At 36.1% G+C, this 21,783-nt stretch overlaps 1 protein-coding gene and 1 pseudogene across 1 annotated transcript; both read right to left on the reverse strand.

Moving 5' to 3' along the window:
• Window positions 1–1,493: 1,493 nt before the first annotated feature.
• LOC140522041 (olfactory receptor 9G19-like) lies at window positions 1,494–4,670 on the reverse strand. The gene is made up of 2 exons (XM_072637095.1): window positions 3,917–4,670; window positions 1,494–1,740 (listed from the first exon to the last, which is right to left on the reverse strand). Exons 1-2 carry the CDS (start codon window positions 4,668–4,670, stop codon window positions 1,511–1,513), a joined length of 984 nt encoding a protein of 327 aa, XP_072493196.1. The 3' UTR covers window positions 1,494–1,510.
• Window positions 4,671–20,619: 15,949 nt separating this feature from the next.
• Window positions 20,620–21,536, reverse strand: LOC140523272 (olfactory receptor 9G19-like; annotated as a pseudogene).
• Between the last annotated feature and the right edge of the window lie 247 nt (window positions 21,537–21,783).

Genomic DNA, 21,783 nt, shown 5'->3' on the forward strand with positions numbered 1-21,783 from the left:
CTTATATCATTCCCTGCCTTCCTCTTATCACCTTCCCCTCCTATTTCCCTATTGGCAAGTTATATTTCAATATACAGCTTAGTGTGCATACATTTCCTTCCCCCTTTGAACCAGTTCTGATAATAGTGAGGTTCAAACATTGACTACTACTCCCACTCCCATTTCCCCTACACAGAAAAAGCCAGTGCATTGTGCACTTGTGAATTTTTTTTTGTGAGGAATTTTTTTTTTTTGTGAGGAAATTTTCTACCATCCCCTCATCCTTATCCCAGTGCATCCCTCTTTCTCACGCCTCCTGTCTTTTTGGACATCATTCTAACACAGTTGACTGTATCTCATGTTTCTATGTAAACTCCTTTTTAATAAACCTAGTAATGATAAAGTGCTTAGGAGTCACACATATTTTCTCAACTAAGAAGGTAACTACTTTAATTTTACTGAGAGCCCTTTGGTCACTCTTTCATGTTTACCTTGTTATCCTTCTCTTAAATCTTGCAATTGGACTTTTAATTCCGTTCTAATCTTTTTATTCTAGTCAGTTTTATTATCATCATCATCATCATCATCATCATCATTATTATTATTATTATTATTATTATTATTATTATTAAGCTCTGATTCTTCACCAAGAATCTTTGAAATTCTTCCATTTCATGAAATGTCCGTTTTTCTCCTGAAAGATTTTTTTTTCAATTTTCTCAGAGAGGTTACTCTTGGGTCTAATCCTAGCATTTTGCGTTCCAGTTTATCATATTCTAAAGCCTCCATTCTTTTAACAGAGAAGTGAGTACAGTAGTTACTATGGCTCCTGACTGTAGAAGGCCTGACACTGGTTTTCTAAGAACAACCCAGTAAGCTAGATATTATTATTGTGTTATAACATAATCTGCCCTCATAAGATGTAATGTCCTCATAATCCAGGACTACCTCCTTTCTGTTATTCTATTCCCAGTATATAGAATGGTGGGAATTGAACGGAATGAGCAATTATATAACATTTACTATGTTCTAGGCACTTTTTTGGAAATATTATCACTATCAATCTTCACAAAAATGCTGTGGGATAGGTGGTGTTATTATACCCACTGAGAAACTGAGGCAAGTAGATTTTAAGTGATTTGCCTAGGGTCACACAAGTGTCCAAAGCCAAATTTGAACTCAGGACTTCCTGACCACAGGTCAGGAAATGGATGGTTTAAACTTAAAATACATTAAATGATTATTAGTTTAAAAGAACTGGAGGGAATAGATAGTAACTAAGGTCTTTTGTGCTTTGAAATAGTGAAGACCACAATTAACAAACTGGAGGTAACTGAATTTGCTTTTATTGTGAAACATTTAATAAATGCATTTAAACAGACATGGCAATGAAACTAATCGTTTTAAAAGTAGAGATATGAAATGTTCCATCTCTCCAGAAAAATAATTTATTATTATTATTTTTTGAAAAGAACACTATAATGAAGAATACGTACACATTTTTGTTCCCTTTTTCCATTACAACTTCTCTTTAGGAAATGTGTATTCGAGCTCGCATTTTCTTCAAGACATCTTCGTTCCTGAGGCTATAAATCACTGAGTTCAACATGGGCATTGCCACAGTGCAGAACCCCAGTACAATCTTATCCATATCCACAGAGTAGCTAGTACTACGACAGGAGTAAATGAAGAGAATGGAGCCATAGTACAGGGTCACAGGTGAACGATGAGAGCCACAAGTGGGGAAAATTTTAAGTCTGCCTTAGGTAGAGCGAATCTCTAATTATTAAGTCTGCCCTGGGTAGAGTGAATCTATTATGTTAAAGACCAGGAGACTCAGAGAGATTAAGCAAAACTTCCTCAAAATGATATAGGTAGCAAGGAGCACAGCAGGAATTTAAACCAAGGATATATAATACCCAAACTAGTCACTACAATGTTTGCTGAAGAGGATACTTTCCTTAAGTAGTTGGGGGAGTGTCCAAACAGTTGTGGCATCACTTGGTTATTTTAACACAGAAAATAGGTATACAACAATTTAGATCAATACATACATATATAACACAAACACACAGATATAGATAAGTATGGAGAAACAGAGATAGCTGTCTTGATATTAGATAAATAGATGATTTGTTGTTGTTATTTAGTCATGTCCATCTGTTTCTGACACTATTCAGCATTTTCCTGTCAAAGACGCTGGATTGGTTTGTCATTTCCTTCTCCAGCTCATTTTTCAAATGAGGAAACTGAATCAAATAGGGTTGAGTGACTTGCACAGGGTCACAAAGCTGGTATGTATCTCAGGCTGGATTTGATCTCAGGTCTTCCTGACTCCAGATCAAGGACATTACACTTAATGAGTGTCACAAAAATACATAAACGTACCAATACAGGATGGAATAATGGTAGCCTTAACGTTCTTGAAGGAAATGTAGCCGTCAGAGAGAAGCTACAATGTTTTGGGATAGAGAAATGTTCTTTTGTCCTAAAATATCCCTACCTAAATTTGCCTGGATGTTCGATTATACTCATTTTCCTATGTGTTGCATCCTTCCATCTCGTCTTTAACAAAATATAATAAGCTCCTTGAGGACAGGCTCAATGTCATCTTATTAATCTTTGAACCTTCAGGAAATTATTTATTGAAATAAAACGGAATGGAAGAATGAAGAATTGAAGTAGCCTGTAATTCCAATTTTTACTTTGACTCTGTGACGACCTTCTTTTACATGCTGCTCATCTCTAGCACATGCATAACTTTAAAAGTTCCTCCATTAGACTACAGTATGAAAGGAACAAAATCACTCAGCTTGAACCCTTATGAAGTTCCATTCAGGGTTAAGTTAATTGCGTAGTTCATAATGATGAAAAGGAAGATTTTGGAATCGTGTTAATGAAGGTGAGAAGAAAGGAACCACTCTAACAATGAGAGTTTTTAGAAACAAACTGGGATAACCTTGAATTGATTTAATAAATGTTGCATCATAATTATTCTTTCTTTTGCATGCACATTGAGAATATTGTTCATATTTAAAAGTTGAGGTCTCATTGTGAACAGATTTGTCTAACTTGGAAGCACAAATTTAGAATCAGAAAACCTCTCACAATGGCATGGTTAGTAGAATGTAGAAATGGATGTTTGGATCCTGGCAAGATAAGAGAGAAAGATTCAATAACATATGCAGAGTCCAAATGTCCACAGAGATAGGGATGATCATAGAGTTTGATCCTGGAGAGAAGACTATGGGAAATGACATGGAAAGCTTATGTCTTTTAAGACAAAAGCAGAAAGCTTATTTCTAATAGCTAGCGTCAAAAGAAGAGTCAATATCATTCTGATAAAATAATATTAATGTTGAAACGGAGATATTTTTTCAGAGACATCAAATAATTTGGGATTTTAGCACACAAGGGTACAGTTATACTTTTCTCCAAAGAACATTTCCACTACTTCTTCTGCAATTGCTATAGCTTAAATTATTTTAACTCTTGTAATTCTATTCTACAAGGAAAAAAAATTCTTTGTTTTAACATAGGAAAAACAAAAACAAAAACAAAAAAAACATAGGGTATGATAAAAAACTTTCTCCAGAACAATCATAACTTGGCATGAAAGTACAAGCAAATAATCATGCAATTCTAACAGAAAAAAAAACCCCAAAGTTTTGTTATTTTTTTAATAAAATTCAAGAAGCTGTCATCTTTAAGAGTTTCGTCAAGGCTTTTTTCACGTCTTTGTTCCTCAGACTATAGCTCATGGGGTTCAACATGGGGAAGACGACAGTATAAAATAAGGAAGTAATTTTATCTTGTTCCAGGGAATACCTGGAACATAATATCTTATATTTACTATAATAAATGTAAAGAATGGAACCAAAATACAAAGTGACAGAGATTAAGTAAGAAGAACAAGTAGAGAAGGCTTTGAGTTGACCCTGGGTGGAGCCAATCTTCAAGATGGCAGCAATGATGAAAAGGTAAGAGGCCAGGATGAATACGATGGATGTAAGGACATTGGAAGATAACATAAAATAAAGAAAAATGTGATAATTAGTCTTCACATCATATACCAGCTTCCACAATGATGGGATGTCACAGAAGAAGCCACCAATAACATTATTCCCACAGAAAGTCAAGGTGAATGTTTCTTGTGTAATGATGTCACGTATAACAAATGCTCCAAGATATGAAGGTGCTACAAGACTGATACAGACCCTTTGAGTCATGACTTGAACATAGAGCAATGGTTTGGAAATGGCCATGTAGCAATCATAGGCCATGGCAGCCAAGAGGTAACATTCACTATATGCCAGCCCACCAGAGAAGAAGAACTGAGCCACACATCCAGCAAAGGAAATGTTCTTGTCCTCAGAAATGTAGGTCACCATGATTTTGGAGGTATATACAGTTGAATACCAGAGGTCTAGGAAAGACAGGTTCCCAATGAAGAAATACATGGGAGTGTGCAGCCGGGAGTTTGTATAGATTAATATTATCAGAGTGATGCTCCCCACCACTGTCACAGAGTACACCATGAGGAAAAGGACAAAGAGCACCAGCTGTGTCACAGGATCCTGAGTGAAACTCACAAGGATGAACTCAGTCACAGTGTGATTAAACTTTCCGAAGACTTCAACTTGTGTCTTTTCTATATCTGATGGGAGGAGTATACATTTCAAAAGTACCATGACTTGTGCCTTGGATAAAAAGAATGAGAAATTTAAATTAACTATGTGGATAGCTCAGAACATCAGTAGAAAAATTAACACATTGAAACCCTCTTACCTAATTGCACAATCTTGCATTCAACATATACTCGTCTTTCTTTCCTTCACTCACTTATTATTCATGCTCATTCATTCAGAAGTTTTTTCTTTTTTTATTAAATACTTGCCATATGAAAACAATCTGTTTTAAGATCTGTGGATACAGAGACAGAAACATGAGACAGTCTGTAAACTCAAGGAACTAACCTTTTAATGGCTGCCTTTTCATTAGGCAACTGTGGTACATCTTGTAAAACCTTAATATGTAGGAAATATCAGCATTTCCTATCTTTCAAAAAAGCAATAAACAAGTATTGTTAAATATTCACGTAATGTCAAACATTGGGTTACACAAAGGCTCCAATGGAGCCAAACCACCTCCAGCAATTCAGAGACACTCTTATCTATTTCCCTCCAACTCAAATCTTTTATTCTCATCTATAGAAGGTAGATAATCATTAATAAACCTGTAAGGGAAGCCTATCACCTATCCTTATCTGAGCAGGCTTAACAATTTTAGATCCAGGTTGCATAGATTAAGAAAGAAGAAAAAACTGGGAGGAATAAAAACTTCTCTAATGAGGAACAGAAAAAATACCTCACTGAATAAAAACTGGTTGCATCTTGATTCTCCACCAAAATGCAGCCTCTCATTTTTCTCTTCCAAAGTCTTCATAGTACTCATTTGAACATCTGAGTTGACCACACATGGAACGAACATAGTTTCATAACCCCAAATCCATTCTTGCAATTCCTGCACATGATAAAAAACAAATAAACTCAATTAAGAACTGTGGAGATTTTTCTGAGTGATGCAAAATTTCTGCTGATTATTAATGATAGTCACTCTGTCTCTCTATCTCTCTGTCTTTATCTCTATCTCTCTCTGTCTCTGACTCTCTATCTCTCTCTTTCTTTCTCTCTCTTCCCGCCCTCCCCTCCCGCCCCATACTGAGGCCAGCAAAGATCAGGACTAAACTAAAGTTCCTAGAGCAAGCATCTCACATTGACCCCAGTGAGATCTGGTAAAAACAACTATAGCCAACTGCAGGCAAGATATTTCAGTTATCAGAGGCAAAGCCAAGATGGCAGAGTAGAAAGACCCACATAACGCTAGCTCCGAACCCCACAGCCCATAAAATATCTATAAAAAATAACTCCCCGCGAATTATGGAGCAGCAGAAGCCACAGAACAACGGAATAGAGGAGATTTCTGTTCCAGAGAGACTTGCAAACCTCTCGCAAAAGGTCCATGGTGCCCTGGGCCTGGAGCTAAGCCCGCCTTCGCGGCGTGGCACCAAGAGGAGCGGATCCGAGCAAGCTTCAGGGACAGAATCTCCAGAGGCCACGTGGGGCCCTCCACCCAGAGGTGACAAGGGTCGGTGAGAGGGTCTCTTTGGTGGGTCGAGAGGGGAGTGGTGTGCTCCCATCACTCAGGCCCCCTCGGGAGGCAGCAGTGGAGGTGGGAGCAGACAGGGGCTCCATAAGCAGGCAGGAGTCTGGATCCATTGTTGAAGGTCTCTGCATAAACCCCCTGAGGGAACTGAGTCCCGTGAGGCGGCCCTGCCCTGACCTGAGGAGCTGAAGCTAATCTCACACTGAATAGCAGCCCTGCCCCAGCCCAAAGCCCTGAGGCTGGGAAGTAGCATTTGAATCTCAGACCCTAAGCACTGGCTGGGCGGATCTGGAGGCAAAGTGGGTGTGAAGAGAATATTCAGAAGTCAAGTCACTGGCTGGGAAAATGCCCAGAAAAGGGAAAAAAACCAAGACTACTGAGGGTTACTTTCTTGGGGAACAAGTATTTCCTCCCTTCCTTTCTGATGAGAAAGAACAATGTTTACCATCAGGGAAAGACACAGAAGTCAAAGCTTCTGTATCCCAGCCCACTCATGGGCTCAGGCCATGGAAGAGCTCAAAAAGGATTTTGAAAATCAAGTTAGAAAGCTGGAGGAAAAACTGGGAAGAGAAATGAGAGACATGCAAGCAAAGCATGAACAGCAGGTCAGCACCCTGCTAAAGGAGACCCCAAAAAATGCTGAAGAAAATATCACCTTGAAAAATAGGCTAACTCAATTGGCAAAAGAGGTTCAAAAAGCCAATGAGGAGAAGAATGCTTTCAAAAGCAGAATTAGCCAAATGGAAAAGGAGATTCAAAAGCTCGCTGAAAAAAATAGTTCTTTCAAAATTAGAATGGAACAGATTGAGGCCAATGACTTTATGAGAAACCAAGAAATCACAAAAAAACCCCAAAAGAATGAAAAAATGGAAGAGAATATGAAATATCTCATTGGAAAAACAACTGACCTGGAAAATAGATCCAGGAAAGACAATTTAAAAATTATGGGACTACCCGAAAGCCATGATCAAAAAAAGAGCTTAGACATCATCTTTCATGAAATTATCAAGGAAAACTGCTCTGAGATTCTAGAACCAGAGGGCAAAAGAAGTATTCAAGGAATCCACAGATCACCTTCTGAAAGAGATCCAAAAAGAGAAACTCCTAGGAACATTGTGGCCAAATTCCAGAGTTCCCAGGTCAAGGAGAAAATATTGCGAGCAGCTAGAAAGAAACAATTCAAGCATTATGAAAATACAATCAGGGTAACACAAGATCTAGCAGCTTCTACATTAAGGGATTGAAGGGCGTGGAATAGGATATTCCAGAAGTCAAAGGAACTAGGATTAAAACCAAAAATCACCTACCCAGCAAAACTGAGCATAATACTTCAGGGGAAAAATTGGTCTTTCAATGAAATAGAGGGCTTTCAAGCAATCTTGATGAAAAGACCAGAGCTGAAAAGAAAATTTGACTTTCAAACACAAGAATGAAGAGAAGCATGAAAAAGTAAATAGCAAAGAGAAGTCATAAGGGACTTACAAAAGATGAACTGTTTACATTCCTACATGGAAAGACAATATTTGTAACTCCTGAAACTATTCAGTACCTGGGTACTGGATGGGATAACACACACACACATGCACACACGCACACACACACACACACACACACACACACATAGAGAAAGAATGCACAGAGTGAATTGAAGAGGATGGGATCATATCTTAAAAAAATGAAATCAAGCAGTGAGAGAGAAATATATTGGGAGGAGAAAGGGAGAAATTGAATGGGGCAAATTATCTCTCATAAAAGAGGCAAGCAAAAGACTTGTTAGTGGAGGGATAAAGAGGGGAGGTGAGAGAAATACATAAACTTTACTGTCATGACATTCCACTAAAGGAAGGAATAAAATGCACACTCATTTTGGTATGAAAACCTATCTTACAATACAGGAAAGTGGGGGACAAGGGGATAAGCAGGGTGGGGGGGATGATGGAAGGGAGGGCATGGGGAGGAGGGAGCATTTTGAGGTCGACACTCATGGGGAGGGACAGGATCAAAAGAGACAATAGAAGTAATGGGGGACAGGATAGGATGGAGGGAAATATAGTTAGTCTTACACAACATGACTATTATGGAAGTTGTTTGAAAAAGTACACAGATTTGGCCTATATTGAATTGCTTGCCTTCCAAAGGGAAGGGGTGGGGAGGGAGGGAGGTAAAGAAGTTGGAACTCAAAGTTTTAGGAACAACTGTCGAGTACTGTTCTTGCCACTAGGAAATAAGAAATACAGGTAAAGGGGTATAGAAAGTTATTTGGCCCTACAGGACAAAAGAGAAGATGGAGAGAAGGGCAGAGAGGGATGATAGAAGAGAGAGCAGATTGGTGACAGGAGCAATTAGAATGCTCAGTGTTTTGGGGTCGGAGGGGACAAAAGGGGAGAAAATTTGGAACCCAAAATTTTGTGAAAATTAATGTTAAAAGTTAAATAAATTAATTAATTTAAAATAAATGAATGAATGAATGAATGAATGAATGAATGAATGAATGAATAAATAAATAAATAAATAAATGAATAAATAAATAAATAAATAAATAGATAAATAAAAAAAATTCTTATTTACCAAGGTGGAACAGTAAGAACACTTGGTACAAATGTACACACATGGCTGTGATACACTCTCTCACACAGTTCAGGGGATAATGGGCTCTAGTTTAAATGCTATAACAAAAGGAAACTCACTACTCCTAGATCCTGGTATGTTTTTTCTTCTTTTTCCGTTTGTGAAATGCTCAAGATTGTCCCTTTCATCACAGTGAACTTGTGTCCATTTGACTTTGACTATTTACACAGACAGTAACATTCACTGATCCCAGGAAATTCAGCCAGAGCACTGATCATACAGAAGATAATAGTTCCAAAATAATAAGAACATTTGAAGATTGCAAAGATCATCTCCAGCCAAAGATGTGGAAAGAACAGAGAAAGCGATGAAGACCAAAGTGGAACTAGGATTTCTTTTTCCCTCAAGGGAGTATCAGGTGATTTTGCCAAAGGCTGTACTTGCTCCATTTTTTCCCAAATGACTCTAGCTTTTTAGGTTGTGTGTTTATAGGTGATCCCAGGCAAAGCAAGTTCCCATGACCTTTCCAAATATTAATCTTGTGCAATATCTCAATATTTCAAATTTTATTTTTGCCTTTAGTCCAAACCATATGATCCTAAGTACTTATGGTGTCAGGGCTAAAATGAAGTAGAGTGGGGTGGTTTTGACCTCATTCTTACATTGGTATTTTGTATTTACATAGCTTCTTACGTACCATATTTACCTTGAAGAATGTAACCTCGTTGAAAGTAAACACTTAAAAAAAATTGCATACCTAGTACCTAGCATTCTATCTTTAACTGACACAAAGCAGACAACTAATAAATAATTGACTCACCTACACTTTATCAGCATTTAATAAATGCATCTTGAATTCTTAATAAAGTGATTTTGATCTTTTACGCCAGATGCATATCCACATTAAGGCAACACTTCATGTGGTGAGGTCTTATGACATCCATTTTATAGCTGGGAAATGAAATCAGTACTTTGCTCAGTCTCAGGAATCAAATAATAAGAATCAGCTTAAACAGATTTGTGGTAATATTATCTCCTTCCTTCATTTAAAAGCCTTACATTACCAGACAAACAGTCAGAAATTATCCACAGATAAAAAAGACAAGCTCAATCATTCCCAAATCTGTATTAGTCAGGGGAATGCATCTTGCTCTCCAGTATTCAGAAATCCCCTTGGGTTCTAACTGGTGTCTTTCTATGGCAGAACTAATCTATATGTCTTACACTCCCCTTGTCCCTTATCTCTCCAGCTACATGTTCTTTTCTGTCAAGCGGGATAAGTGTTTACGGGATAAAATAGGGAAGATTTACTCTTTGCACCTGTTAAAGGTGTTTTGATCAATTTTGCAAAAATTGAAGAAAAAATTAAGGCAAACAGGAAGTATGGATCAATAGATGATTATACTAATTTTGATTTAACAGTACCAAGAAAACACAGATGCTCCATCACTCACCATATGGGAAATTACCTGTTAAAGCAAATGGAGAAGGTTTGAATGCTGTTGGTAAGTTCACTTACCTTGGTAGTTTACTTACCAGGGATGTACACATTGATAATGAGGATGATGCACGCATTGCCAGAGCTAGCTCAGTATTTGGGAGACTCTGAAGTGTGGAAGAGAAGAGGCATTAGACTTACTATCAAACTGAAGGTCTACAGAGTAGTTCTGATGACCTCATTGTTGTATACCTATGAAACCTGCGTTGTCTACCAGTGTCTTGCCAGGAAATTGAATCCCTTCCATCTGAATTGTCTTAGGAAGATTCTTAAAATCAACTGACCTGATAAGAGATGAGACACTGAAATCCTTTTACCAACTAAAGTGCCAAGTATTCAAACTCTCCTTCAGATCCTGCAACTCTGGTGGGCTGACCATATTGTTCAAATGCAAAATGTATTCTTGCCTCTCCCCCCCAAAAAAACCTACTAAGCGCCTAATATATTTTTTAAAAATAATACAATATTGAGTACTAGAAGACCATGAAATGTTAAAAAAAATCTTACTTTTGAGGAACAGTTTAATGGGAGAGTAAAAAACAAATATGGAACAATAAAATATATTAGAAAGAATCTAAAAATACTGTGGTTTTAGAGGACAGGTGATTATGAACTGAGAAATTACTGAAGGTGTCTTGGAAGAGGTGCTGTTTGGTGAACTTTTAAAGGATAGATCCGAATTAAAAAGGCAAGAGAGAGTTGGTTCTACGCACAGAGAAAAATTTGAAGGAAGCCCAGGAGTTGGAGAGTGTGTCTTATTGGGGGGGCAGCAGGAGTGTGGAGTTTTCTCTATTTGCTGGAGAATAAAATCTCCAGAGGAAAGTAATTGAAGTCCACTGGACTGGAAGTGTTAGATGATCATGACTTAATTCTGTTACTCTCAGGAGTATAAAAGAGTAAGGCTTTCCTTTGACCCCTTTCTCCTGGTACTGGTTTAAGCCTCCAGGGCCCAGCATTTGTCATTGATCCCAGTTCTAACAAGCTGCTCTGAGCACTATTAATTGAGTGCTGAGAGACAGGCAATTACCACTTTCAGTTCCGGGATCCAAGATGGTAATTGCTATCTCCCTCCCCTTGCTGACCTAAATGAGTCCAGAGAATATCTCCCCAGGAAAAACCCTGGAACAGCAGGAGTAAACAGACTCTCAGTCTGGGAGACTAGATGGATCCCTAAGAAGGGTTCCTCTAGCTGTGGCCGAAGGCGACTAGTGCAAGATCAGAATTGTCCCAGAGAGTCTCACCTCAACAAACCAGGAGAAGATTCTAAACTCCAGGGTGGTGAAGCCAGCAACTGCCAAGACCAGGACCCCAGGCAAGCCTCAGCACCCCAGTGGAATCAGGAAGACACTAGTGCGGACAACTGAGCTTGTCTATCCTTTATCTCAGCAGAGGAGCCTCCAGCGTCCAGACCTCTCCTCCCTCACACTTAACGAGCTAGCTCCATGATAACTTCGGGGAAACCCAAAAAGACCTAACGGGCCTCTGGTTTCAAACACCAGCAACTTCAGCACCAGGTAAGCTGCAGCATTTTAGTTTCTAGCTGAAAGAACCAGAGACCACAACACACAAAGCCTCAAGTTTTAGGCACAGGAACTGGGGGACAGAGCTCCCTGTGCCACAGACGCAGAGATCTACCTTAAAAACCAGGAAAAGGGTTATTATCATGAGTAAGAAGCAAAACAGAAAAGAAAAGACTGTATAATCTTTAGACCACAGAACCAAAACACAAATACCAAAGAGGTCAGCATTGAGACTGTACTCCCATCTGAAGTGAATATGAACTGGTTGGAAACACAAAGAGCCTTCTTGGAAGAGTTCAGGAAGGATTTTAAAACCCAAATTAGAGAAATAGAAGAAAAACTGGCCAATGATTTTAAAAATATGAAAAAAAAGAATTCACTGAAGAGAACAGTTCCTTAAAAAGGAAAATTGGACAAATGGAAAAGGAAGTACAAAACCTAACTAGTGAAAATAACTCCCTAAAAGGAACAATCGGACAGTTGTAAAAAAAGATGCACAAGATAAGTGAAGAAAACAACTTGATAAAAAATAGAATCGGGCAAGTAGAAGCTAATGAATCTATGAGACATCAAGAATCAGTCAAACAGAATCTAAATAATGAAAAGGCAGAAGAAAATGTAAACTATGTAATTGGAAAAACAAGTGACCTGGAAAATAGATCCAGAAGAGAAAATCTAAGGATTATTGGTCTATCAGAAAGCTATGACGAAGAAAAGAGCTGGACAATATCATACAAGAAATCATGAAAGAAAACTGCCCAAAAGTCCTAGGCCCAGAGGGCAAAGTAGTAGTCTAGAGATAGGCAATTACCAAATTTTGAAGCAATTTCACTCTTCATTCCTAAAATAGTTTCAAAGAACGTAGATAAATGAAATAGACTGTGAACAGGAAAACTTTCTGGGTGATCAAGAATTTTAGTCAGACTTTGGAAGTCAATTTCTATGGCCTGCTGTGATCAGGGTAGTTCTACTACAGATTGAAGAGCTGATCAACTTCTGGACTAAGGGATATGTAGTCCAGGTCTAAAAGTTTGCTTCTCTTCCCCATCACCACTAAAAACGTTCACTGGCTCCCTTTCCCTCCTCCAGGTCTTAATCTTCTTTTAGAGAAATCCCTCCAAACCAAAGTTCCAAAGGTCAAGAGACCCATATGTGTGATAAGAAGCAAAAGAGTGAGAAATTCTATTGCGGAGTTAATGATGCCCACTAGGGTTCTACCTCTGCCATTGTGATCACCTATGTCCTTTCAGGTCATTTTAAATCCTGATCCGTTGACGATATTTGCAAAGTCATCTGAGAAAATGATCTAGTATGTTTGAAGACACATAGGTCCACCTGCTTCTCTCTGTCAAAGAATTTTAAAAAATAGAATTAGAACAAATAATAAAATTAATTTGGAAAAAGTCAAGAATACAAAAGAAATAATGAAAAAATTGTAAAGGAAGTAAATTTATCAATAGTCAACTGCATTTTAAGACAATAATTATCAAAACTGTTGGTACTGGCTGAATAATAGAAAGATAGATTAATGGAATAGAGTAGATATACAATATGCACCAGAAAATAAACTTAACAGTCTTGTACACAATATGTGTAAAGACTTAAGATGTTGGGATAAGAATCCATTATTTAACAAAAATTATTGGGAAAACTGGAAAGCAGTATTTCAGAAACTGTGCATGAACCTTTATCTCACACCATTTACCAAGATAATGTCAAACTGGACACGTGACCTAGGTGTAAAGAGAGATTTTACAAGAAAATTAAAACATGGAACATATTCATGATCAGTCGTGTAAATAGAGGAACAATTTATGAATAAACAAAAGATATTGAAAAATTAAGTGAAAAATGAATAATTTTCATTACATTAAATCAAAAAGATTTTGTACTAATAAAAATAATATAGCCAAGATTAGAAGGAAAGCTAAAGTTAGAGGGAAAATGTATAGATGGTTACTCAGATAAAAGTTTCATTTCTTTTTTTTCTTAATAGAATTTTTTAAATTACGTGTAAAAATAGTTGTCGACGTTCATTTTTTGCCAAATTTTGAATTCTGAATTTTTATCCTTCCTTCCCTTCCCTGCTCCCTCCCAATAAACAGTCAATCTGGCATAGGTTATACATGTAAAACCAAGTTAATTATATTTCCTCACTAGCTCTGTTGTGAAAGAAAAATCAGAATAAATATTTAAAAGCAGAAGAAAACTGTGAAAATAGTATTCTTTGATTTGTATTCAGGCTTCATAGTTCTCTGGATGCACTTAGCATTTACCATCATGACTTAAAGCTCTTATATCTGAAATATAGTTTCAAAAAGCCTTTATCAATAAGAATAAGAATACAAATCATTCTTCAATTGATAAATTATCAAGGGATATGAACAGGCAGTTTTCCAATTAAGAAATCAAAACAACTTATAGTCATATAAAAATGTTCTAAATCATTATTGATGAGAAAAGCACAGGTTAAAACAACCTTGTGATATCATTTACATCTTCCAGGTTGGCTAAAATGATAGAAGGGCAAAACGACAAATATTGGTGGGGATGTGGAAAAATTAGGATCCTAAATCATTTTTAGTGGAATTGTAACATAGTTTAACCATGTTGGAAAACAATCTAAAATTATACCCAAAGAGTTATTAAACCACCTATATCATTTGGCCCAGCAATATTACTACTTGCTCTTTTTCCAAAGATGATTAGGAAAAAAGAGGGGAAGGGGAAAATCTTTATTTTCTAAAATGTTTATAGCAGCTCTCATTGTGGTGGCAAAGAACTGAAAATTGAGAGGATACTCATCAATTTGGGCATGACTGAACAACTTGTGGTTTATGGTTGTGATGGCATATTACTGTGCAATAAGAAATGATGAGCACAATGAGTTTGTGTTCGTCCTTCATTGTCGAAGAAGGCCATGCCATCAGAGAAATGATGACAAGACTTGCACTTGACTTTGTTTTGAGGGAGTCTCACTTTCTCCTCCTGAGCCATCTGGGTCCAGTGACCAGACATTCATAAGGATGACTGGAGATGGCCCAGGATGCAATGAGTGACCTTGGCCCCTTTAGGCCAAGGCCTATTCAGGAACTCGCTTAGGGTGCAGTAACGCCCATTCAGTGAATAGGGCTCTTTAAGAAGTAGCCAGGGGATGGCACCTTTAATGAGGCATAGAAAAAAAAGGACGTCAGACTGGGAGGGAAATAGCAGCAGTTACTATTGATAATCACTCAATGAGTTTAGAAAAACACGGAAAGACTTGCACAAAATAATAAAGAGCAAAATGAGAAGAAGCAAGAGAAAATTGTATACAGTGACAGGAATATTGCTTTAAGAGTAACTTTGAGTGAATAAGTTATTTGTCTATCATAAATACTCAAGATAATTGTAAAGGTCATATGAAGAAAGACACTATTTGCATCCAGAGACAAAACTGATGAATAGAAGTAAGCATTGAATAATTTTACACATACACACATACATCCATACGTATGTATGTATGTATGTATGTATGTATGTATATACATATATGTGTGTGAGTATTTGTGTCTAAAGGTACTCATCTCTAAGTCAAGGAGAGAAGGAAAAAAGAAATCTACATTATAATTTTATTGTATATTTAAAAAGAGTAACAAGTTGCATATAGTAGATTTGCAATTTCATATACAATCATCTTTTACTCTACTATGTTAAGGATATATGCTTCTTTTATCCCATAAATTAAAAATAAAATTAAAACAAATTCTTTTAAGGTTGATTAGAACACATGGCAAATATCATTCAACTCAAAAGTTATTAATAACCCGTGCTATTGGAGAGGAGTTGTGCTAGATACCATTTTAAATTTTTTTTACTTATATATTTTTGACATTTTTTTCCTTTTTAAATTTTGACTTCTAAATTTTCTCCCTCTCACTCCCATTCCCACCCACTGAGAAGGCAAGCAATATGATTTAATTATGCATGTTAAATCGTGCAAAAAAATTTCATATTAACCATATTTCCAAAAAATAAAATAAAGTGGGGATATTGTCTTTCAATTTGCACTCAGAATTCATGTTATCTCTGCATACGCTGATAATATTTTTTTCATCATGAGTCCTTTGGAAATGTCTTAGATCATTTTACTGATCAGAGTAGCCAAGTTTTTCACAGCTGATCATCATTAAAACACTGCTGTTACTGTGCACAATAATTTCCAGCTTCTTCTCAGTTTATTTTGTATCAGTTTATAAAACCTGCCCCCGCCACACACACCCCCACACACAATTTCCCACAGAACAGTTCTCCATCACAACTTGCTACCCCTATCATATGCCACAGCTTGTTCAGTCATTTTTCAGTTGCTGAGCATTCCCTTGATTTTCAATCCTTTTCTACCACCAAAAAAAAAACTGCTATAAATATTTTAGTACAAATACATTTTTTCTCCTTTTTTCTGAATCAAAAGATGTGCACAGTTTTGTAGCCCTCCAAGCCTAGTTCCAAATTGTTCTCCAGAATGGTTGGACTAGTTCACTATTACACCAGCAATTCATTAGTGTACCTATCTTTGCCTTGTTCCCTCTATTATTTGACATTTCTGATAGATGGGAGGTAGCACCTGAAAGTTGTTTTAATTTGCATTTCTTTAATCAATAATAATTTAGAGGCTTGTTTTCTTTTCACATGATTATAGATAACTTTGGATTCTTCCTCTGAAAACTGTCTGTTTAAATTTTTGAGCATTTATAATTGAAGATTTTTTTGTTTTTATAAATGTTACTCAATTCTAAGCTCAGTATACATTTGATAAATGAAAAGAAAGAAAGATAAATGAAAAGAAAAGAAAGTTTATGAAACTTGTAATGATTTTTGATGTCACTTTATTGTCTAAGATATCATTAAGCAACATGTTATTTCTCTGATTATCCCTTTTAGTTAGGTCTATTTTGCTTTTTCTTTCTCTGAAATCATGATTATCCCTCCTGCCTTTTTATTAATTAAGCTGAAGCATATTTGATTTTGCTCCAGGCTTTCATTTTAACTCTGTGTATGTCTTTCTGTTTCAAGTGTGTAATTTGTAAATAAACTCTAGTATCTAATCCATTCTACTGTCTGCTTTCTGTTTTGTGGGTGAGTTCATCCCATTAACATCACAGTTATGATAATTAATTGTGTATTTCTCTCTGTTACATTATCTTTTGTTTCTTCTCTCTCATTGTTTTCATCCTTCCCCTCCTCAAAAGTATATTTTGCTTCTAACCACAGTGTCCCTTAGTCTATCCTCCCTTTTATCTTTCTCCACCTTCCTTCTATCCCCCTCCTCTCCTATTTACTCGCTGAGTAAGTTGCACTTCTATATACAACTTATTGAGCATGTATGTATATAAATATATACTTATATGTATGTGTGTATAAATACATACATGCATACACATATGTTCATATACATGTTCATATATATGTATACACACATTTATATTCTTCCCTCTTTGAACCAATTCTGATAAGAGTGAGATTCAAGCTTTGCCCACCACAACCACCCCAATTTCCCCCACCACTATAAAAGATCTTCTTTGTGACACTTCTTTTTTGTGAGAAAATTTTCCCCATTCTACCACTCCCTTCATCCTTCTCTCAGTGCATCCTTCTTCCTAACCTCTTTATTTTCATTGGAGATGATTCCAACATACATGACTCACATCCATGCCCTCTGTCTGTTTAAACTCCTTTTAACAGCCCTAATAATAAAGTTCTACAATTTTTCCATATAGGAATGTAAAAAAAAAAATTAGGGTTTTTGTGATAATTTTGGTTACTCTTTCATGTTTACCTTCTTGTGTTTCTCTTGAGTCATGTTTGAACATCAGATTTATTGTTGAACTCTAGTGTTTTCACCAAGAATGTCTGGAATTTCTCTGTTTCATTAAGTGCAGATTTTTACCATAAGGATTATACTCAGTTTTGTTGAATAGATTATTCTTGCTTATAATTCTAGTTCTTTTTTTTGTATTAAACTTATTAATTTTAATTAAACTTTGTTAATCTTTGTCACAGTCCATGGGAATCATATGTTATCAAAGAGTACAAGTCATGTTTATATTTTAGTTCAGAACAAAACACAGAAAAAATCAAGTTTTTGTCAAGAACCATAATTAGACAATAAAATTGTTAGGCATATCATACAGATTTCTCTCTTTGTATTTTGGATTTTTAGTTAAAAAAAAATCACTTCCTTTTAGGAAAATCAATGGTCCTAGCCTTCAGAATATAGGAGGAGCCTCTGTTGCTAATCTTTGAGTATCTAGCATAAATCTTTGTGTCCTTAAACAGTAGTTCAAGCAAATTGAAAGAAAAGTTATGCCTCAATTCCTCATTGTGTCTCAGAAATGTTGTTCATGAAGTCTATGCCATTGGAATGTAAATTTTCTTTGTTCCTAACAATCTAGGATGGCTTTAATTAGGGTGATATCAACATACTATATTTCTGTAACCCAAAGACTACTCTACTTTTAATGAAGTTCATTACTGAAGTTTTGCTTCCTCATGGTAATTTTTGGGATCCCCAACAACTCAAGTCAACATGCATTTATTAAGTATTTATAGAATGATAGACCCTGTTCTGCAGAGATCTGGAGATTCAAAGAAAGAAAGAAAAAAGACATTTTCTGCCCATAAGAAGGTAACATTCTAAAGCAAGCAGCATATTCTTCATTGGAAGTTATACGAAATTGATATAGTGCAACTTTTGAAGTACTGATGTCCCCTATTATTTGTTCATCATTTGATCCTTAAAGTAATATAATACAAGTGAGATAGAAAGTAGGCACTTAGGTTGTACAGTAGATAGAGTGCCAGAGATAGTCAGAAAGATTCACCTTCCTGAGTTCAGATCTGGCCATAGATATTTATTAGCTAGGTGAAATTAGGCAAGTCATTTAACCCTGTTTGCCTCAGTTTCTTGATCTATTAAATGAGCAGAAGGAAATGGCAAACCACTCCATTGTCTTTCCCAAGAGAAGTTTCAGTGGGGTAATGAAGAGTTGGACAAGACTGAATATGACTGAACAACAATTAAGAAAATAGAATTTTGAACAGATAGACACTAATTCATTAAATGGACGATTAACCCTTGGTAGTTAACAAAAGGTGATCCAGAGGTTTAAATTTTCCTAGAAAAGTATTCCAGAATTGAAAGCAGTCTTTCAAAAGCTTAAATAGATTTTGTGTGAAAAAATCACCCTCAGACCACCTTTATCCTTAACTTAACAACACAAGGATTCTGCTTTGCCCTGAGAATTTCATCTTAATTATCTAACTATACACACAAATGTATATACATATATGTCATACATACATATATGCACATGTATACATGTATATATACTTGTGTATTTATATGTGTATATATACACATATACTTCTGTGAGTGTATATGTGTACATGTACATATGTATATACTTTGCATATATACCTGTATATTTGTGCATATATAATTATAAATACATATATACAAATATATTTGAACATATACACATATACATGTGTACTTGTAAATATACTCACATGCACACACACGTACATATATATACATACATACATGCATACATACATACAGAATAAAAGTTGTGGTTATATGTACAACAGTTCTCTCATGAAATAAACTTTCTGAGAAGAAAAAATAAACCTGTGTTTTTGCTTTGTGATGTCTCCCTGTTGATTTTCCTTTTGCTCTATGTTTCTGAACTTACTACTCCATTTCAGCAGTTCAGGTCAAGTTAACACAGGCTTTTTAATTTTCATCATTTTTAAACAATTTCTCACAAAAATTTTGTGGCTTTTGGTTGTGCTAAGGCTTTTTCCTATTTTTTTTCATTTTAAGAATAAAAAATTTTGAATTAAGAGAAAATTATATTTAATAAGCAGAAATAACAATATCTCAACTTAAAAAATGTCATACATTGCGATTAATCATTTTTTCATTACATTTAGTAAATCATCAAAACTTTAATTTTCATAGTTTTGTTTCACCTTGTCCCTCCTCATGCTTATCCAGGTTAGACAAGTCATCAAACAAACAATAATATCAGAAGGTTTACGAACAAGTAGTATTTTTGTTTTGTGTGTGTGTTAATTCTAGTTCTTTTGAATTCTGGCATACACTATTCCAAGGCTTCAATTCCTTTAATGGGGAAGTTGTTGCATCTCCTGACTGTGGCTTTTTCACACCAACCTTGCAAGATAGTTGTTGTTATCATGTAATAACATAACCTCTGATCAAAAGATGTCACTTCCTTATAAGTTGGAACAAGATGCTTTTTTTGTATGCCCAATGCATAGAACAATAGGAATGGAAAGGAGTGAGTGTTAAATAGCACCTACTATGTTCCAAGCACTTTTTAGAAATGTTAATTCATTCAAATCTCACAAAAATCCTGTGAGATATGTGTCATTATTATCTGTATTTTATAGACGGAAAACTAAGGCTAGCTGATTTTAAGTGATTTGATGAGGGTCACATAGTAAACATCTGAGCTTAAACTGAAACTCAGGAATTCCTGGATTCAGGTCAGGAAAAAAACAGGCTGAAACTTAAAAGACAATAAGTTATGATTTTTTTCAGTGAATTGATGGGAATAAATAATAAATGTGGTCCTTCCTGCTTTGAAATACTGAAGACCTCAATAAACAAAAACGAGGTAAGTGAATCTCTTTTTATCCCAAGACATTAATAAATTCACTCAAGCAGACCACATGGCAATACAATATTAAAACTAGAGATATAAAGTGCTTTATCTATCCTGAAATTTTTTTCACATTTTGAGGAGAAAAATATAATGAAGAATACATGTAAATTTTTCATTTCCATTTCTCCATTAAAAATTTTATTTAGGAAATTTTTATTCAATCTCTCATTTTCTTAAAAGCATCTTTGATATCTTTGTTTCTAGGGCTATAAATCATTGGGTTCCACATGGACATTGCCACAGTGCAGAACACAGGCACAATCTTATCCCTCTCCAGAATATAGTTAGTACTAGTATGGGAATAAATGAAGGGAATGGAACCATAGCACAAGGTCACAGCTGACAGGTGGGAGTCACAAGTGGAGAAGGCTTTAGGTTTGCCCTGGGTAGGACGAATTCTCAAAATAGCAGCAATGATAAAGAGGTAGGAGGACAGGATGAACACAGTGGGAGTGATAACATTGGAGCTAGGAGGAAATAGACCACAGCCTGGAAACTGGATGTCACATCACATGCCAGCTTCACCAGGGGAGGCAAGTCAGAAAAGAAGTAATCAATAACACTATTTCCACAGAAAGTCAGGGTGAATATTGCACTTGTAAAGATGATGGAGCTAGTAAAGCTTCCAGTATAAGAAGCTCCTACCAGATAGGAAGATAACCTTGGGGACAAAGCCTGAGTGTAGAGCAGTGGCTTGGAGATGACCATATAGCGATCATATGCCATGGCGTCCTAAAGGTAACATTCACTATATGACAGCTCACCTGAGAAGAAGAACTGAGCTAGACAACCAGCAAACGAAATACTCTTACGGTCAGAGATACATGTCATAATGATTTGGGGGCTATAAACAATGGAATACCAGAGATAGAGAAAAGACAGACTCCCAATGAAGAAATATATGACTGTATAGAGCCAGGAGTCTGTACAAATTAGCATAGTCAGAGTAATGTTTCCAAACACAGTTATGCAATACACTAGAAGAAATATCACAAAGAGAAGCAGCTGTATCACAGGGTCTGTAGTAAAACCCACCAAAATGAATTCATTTACGTTGTGATTAACTTTCTCCATAGCTGCAAAGAGTATAAGGAAGAAAATTCCTAGGAATTGATAGTTCTTCAAAGGAGAATGTTTGCTTTAGATATAATGAGATCCCTGGCAGAGGTAACTTTCAGGAAGTTATATGTTCACTTATTGGGGACCTTGGCCAGGTCGTATTTGATGTCTTTCAACTATTCAGCTCTGTGACTCAGTGGTTTCATGTATCTGCGGAAAGGAAAAATAGGACTAGCTTGCAACAATCATGATAAATGCTTTT

This window comes from Notamacropus eugenii, chromosome 2 (genome assembly GCF_028372415.1).
Source record: "Notamacropus eugenii isolate mMacEug1 chromosome 2, mMacEug1.pri_v2, whole genome shotgun sequence".
Lineage (NCBI taxonomy): Eukaryota > Metazoa > Chordata > Mammalia > Diprotodontia > Macropodidae > Notamacropus > Notamacropus eugenii.

Coding starts and splice junctions, on each gene's coding strand:
- LOC140522041 (XM_072637095.1), bottom strand. CDS start 4,670: ATGGTACTTTTGAAATGTATACTCCTCCCATCAGATATAGAAAAGACA. Junction 1,741..3,916: donor GAAGATTGGCTCCACCCAGG/GTCAACTCAAAG, acceptor GCTCTACCTAAG/GCAGACTTAAAATTTTCCCC.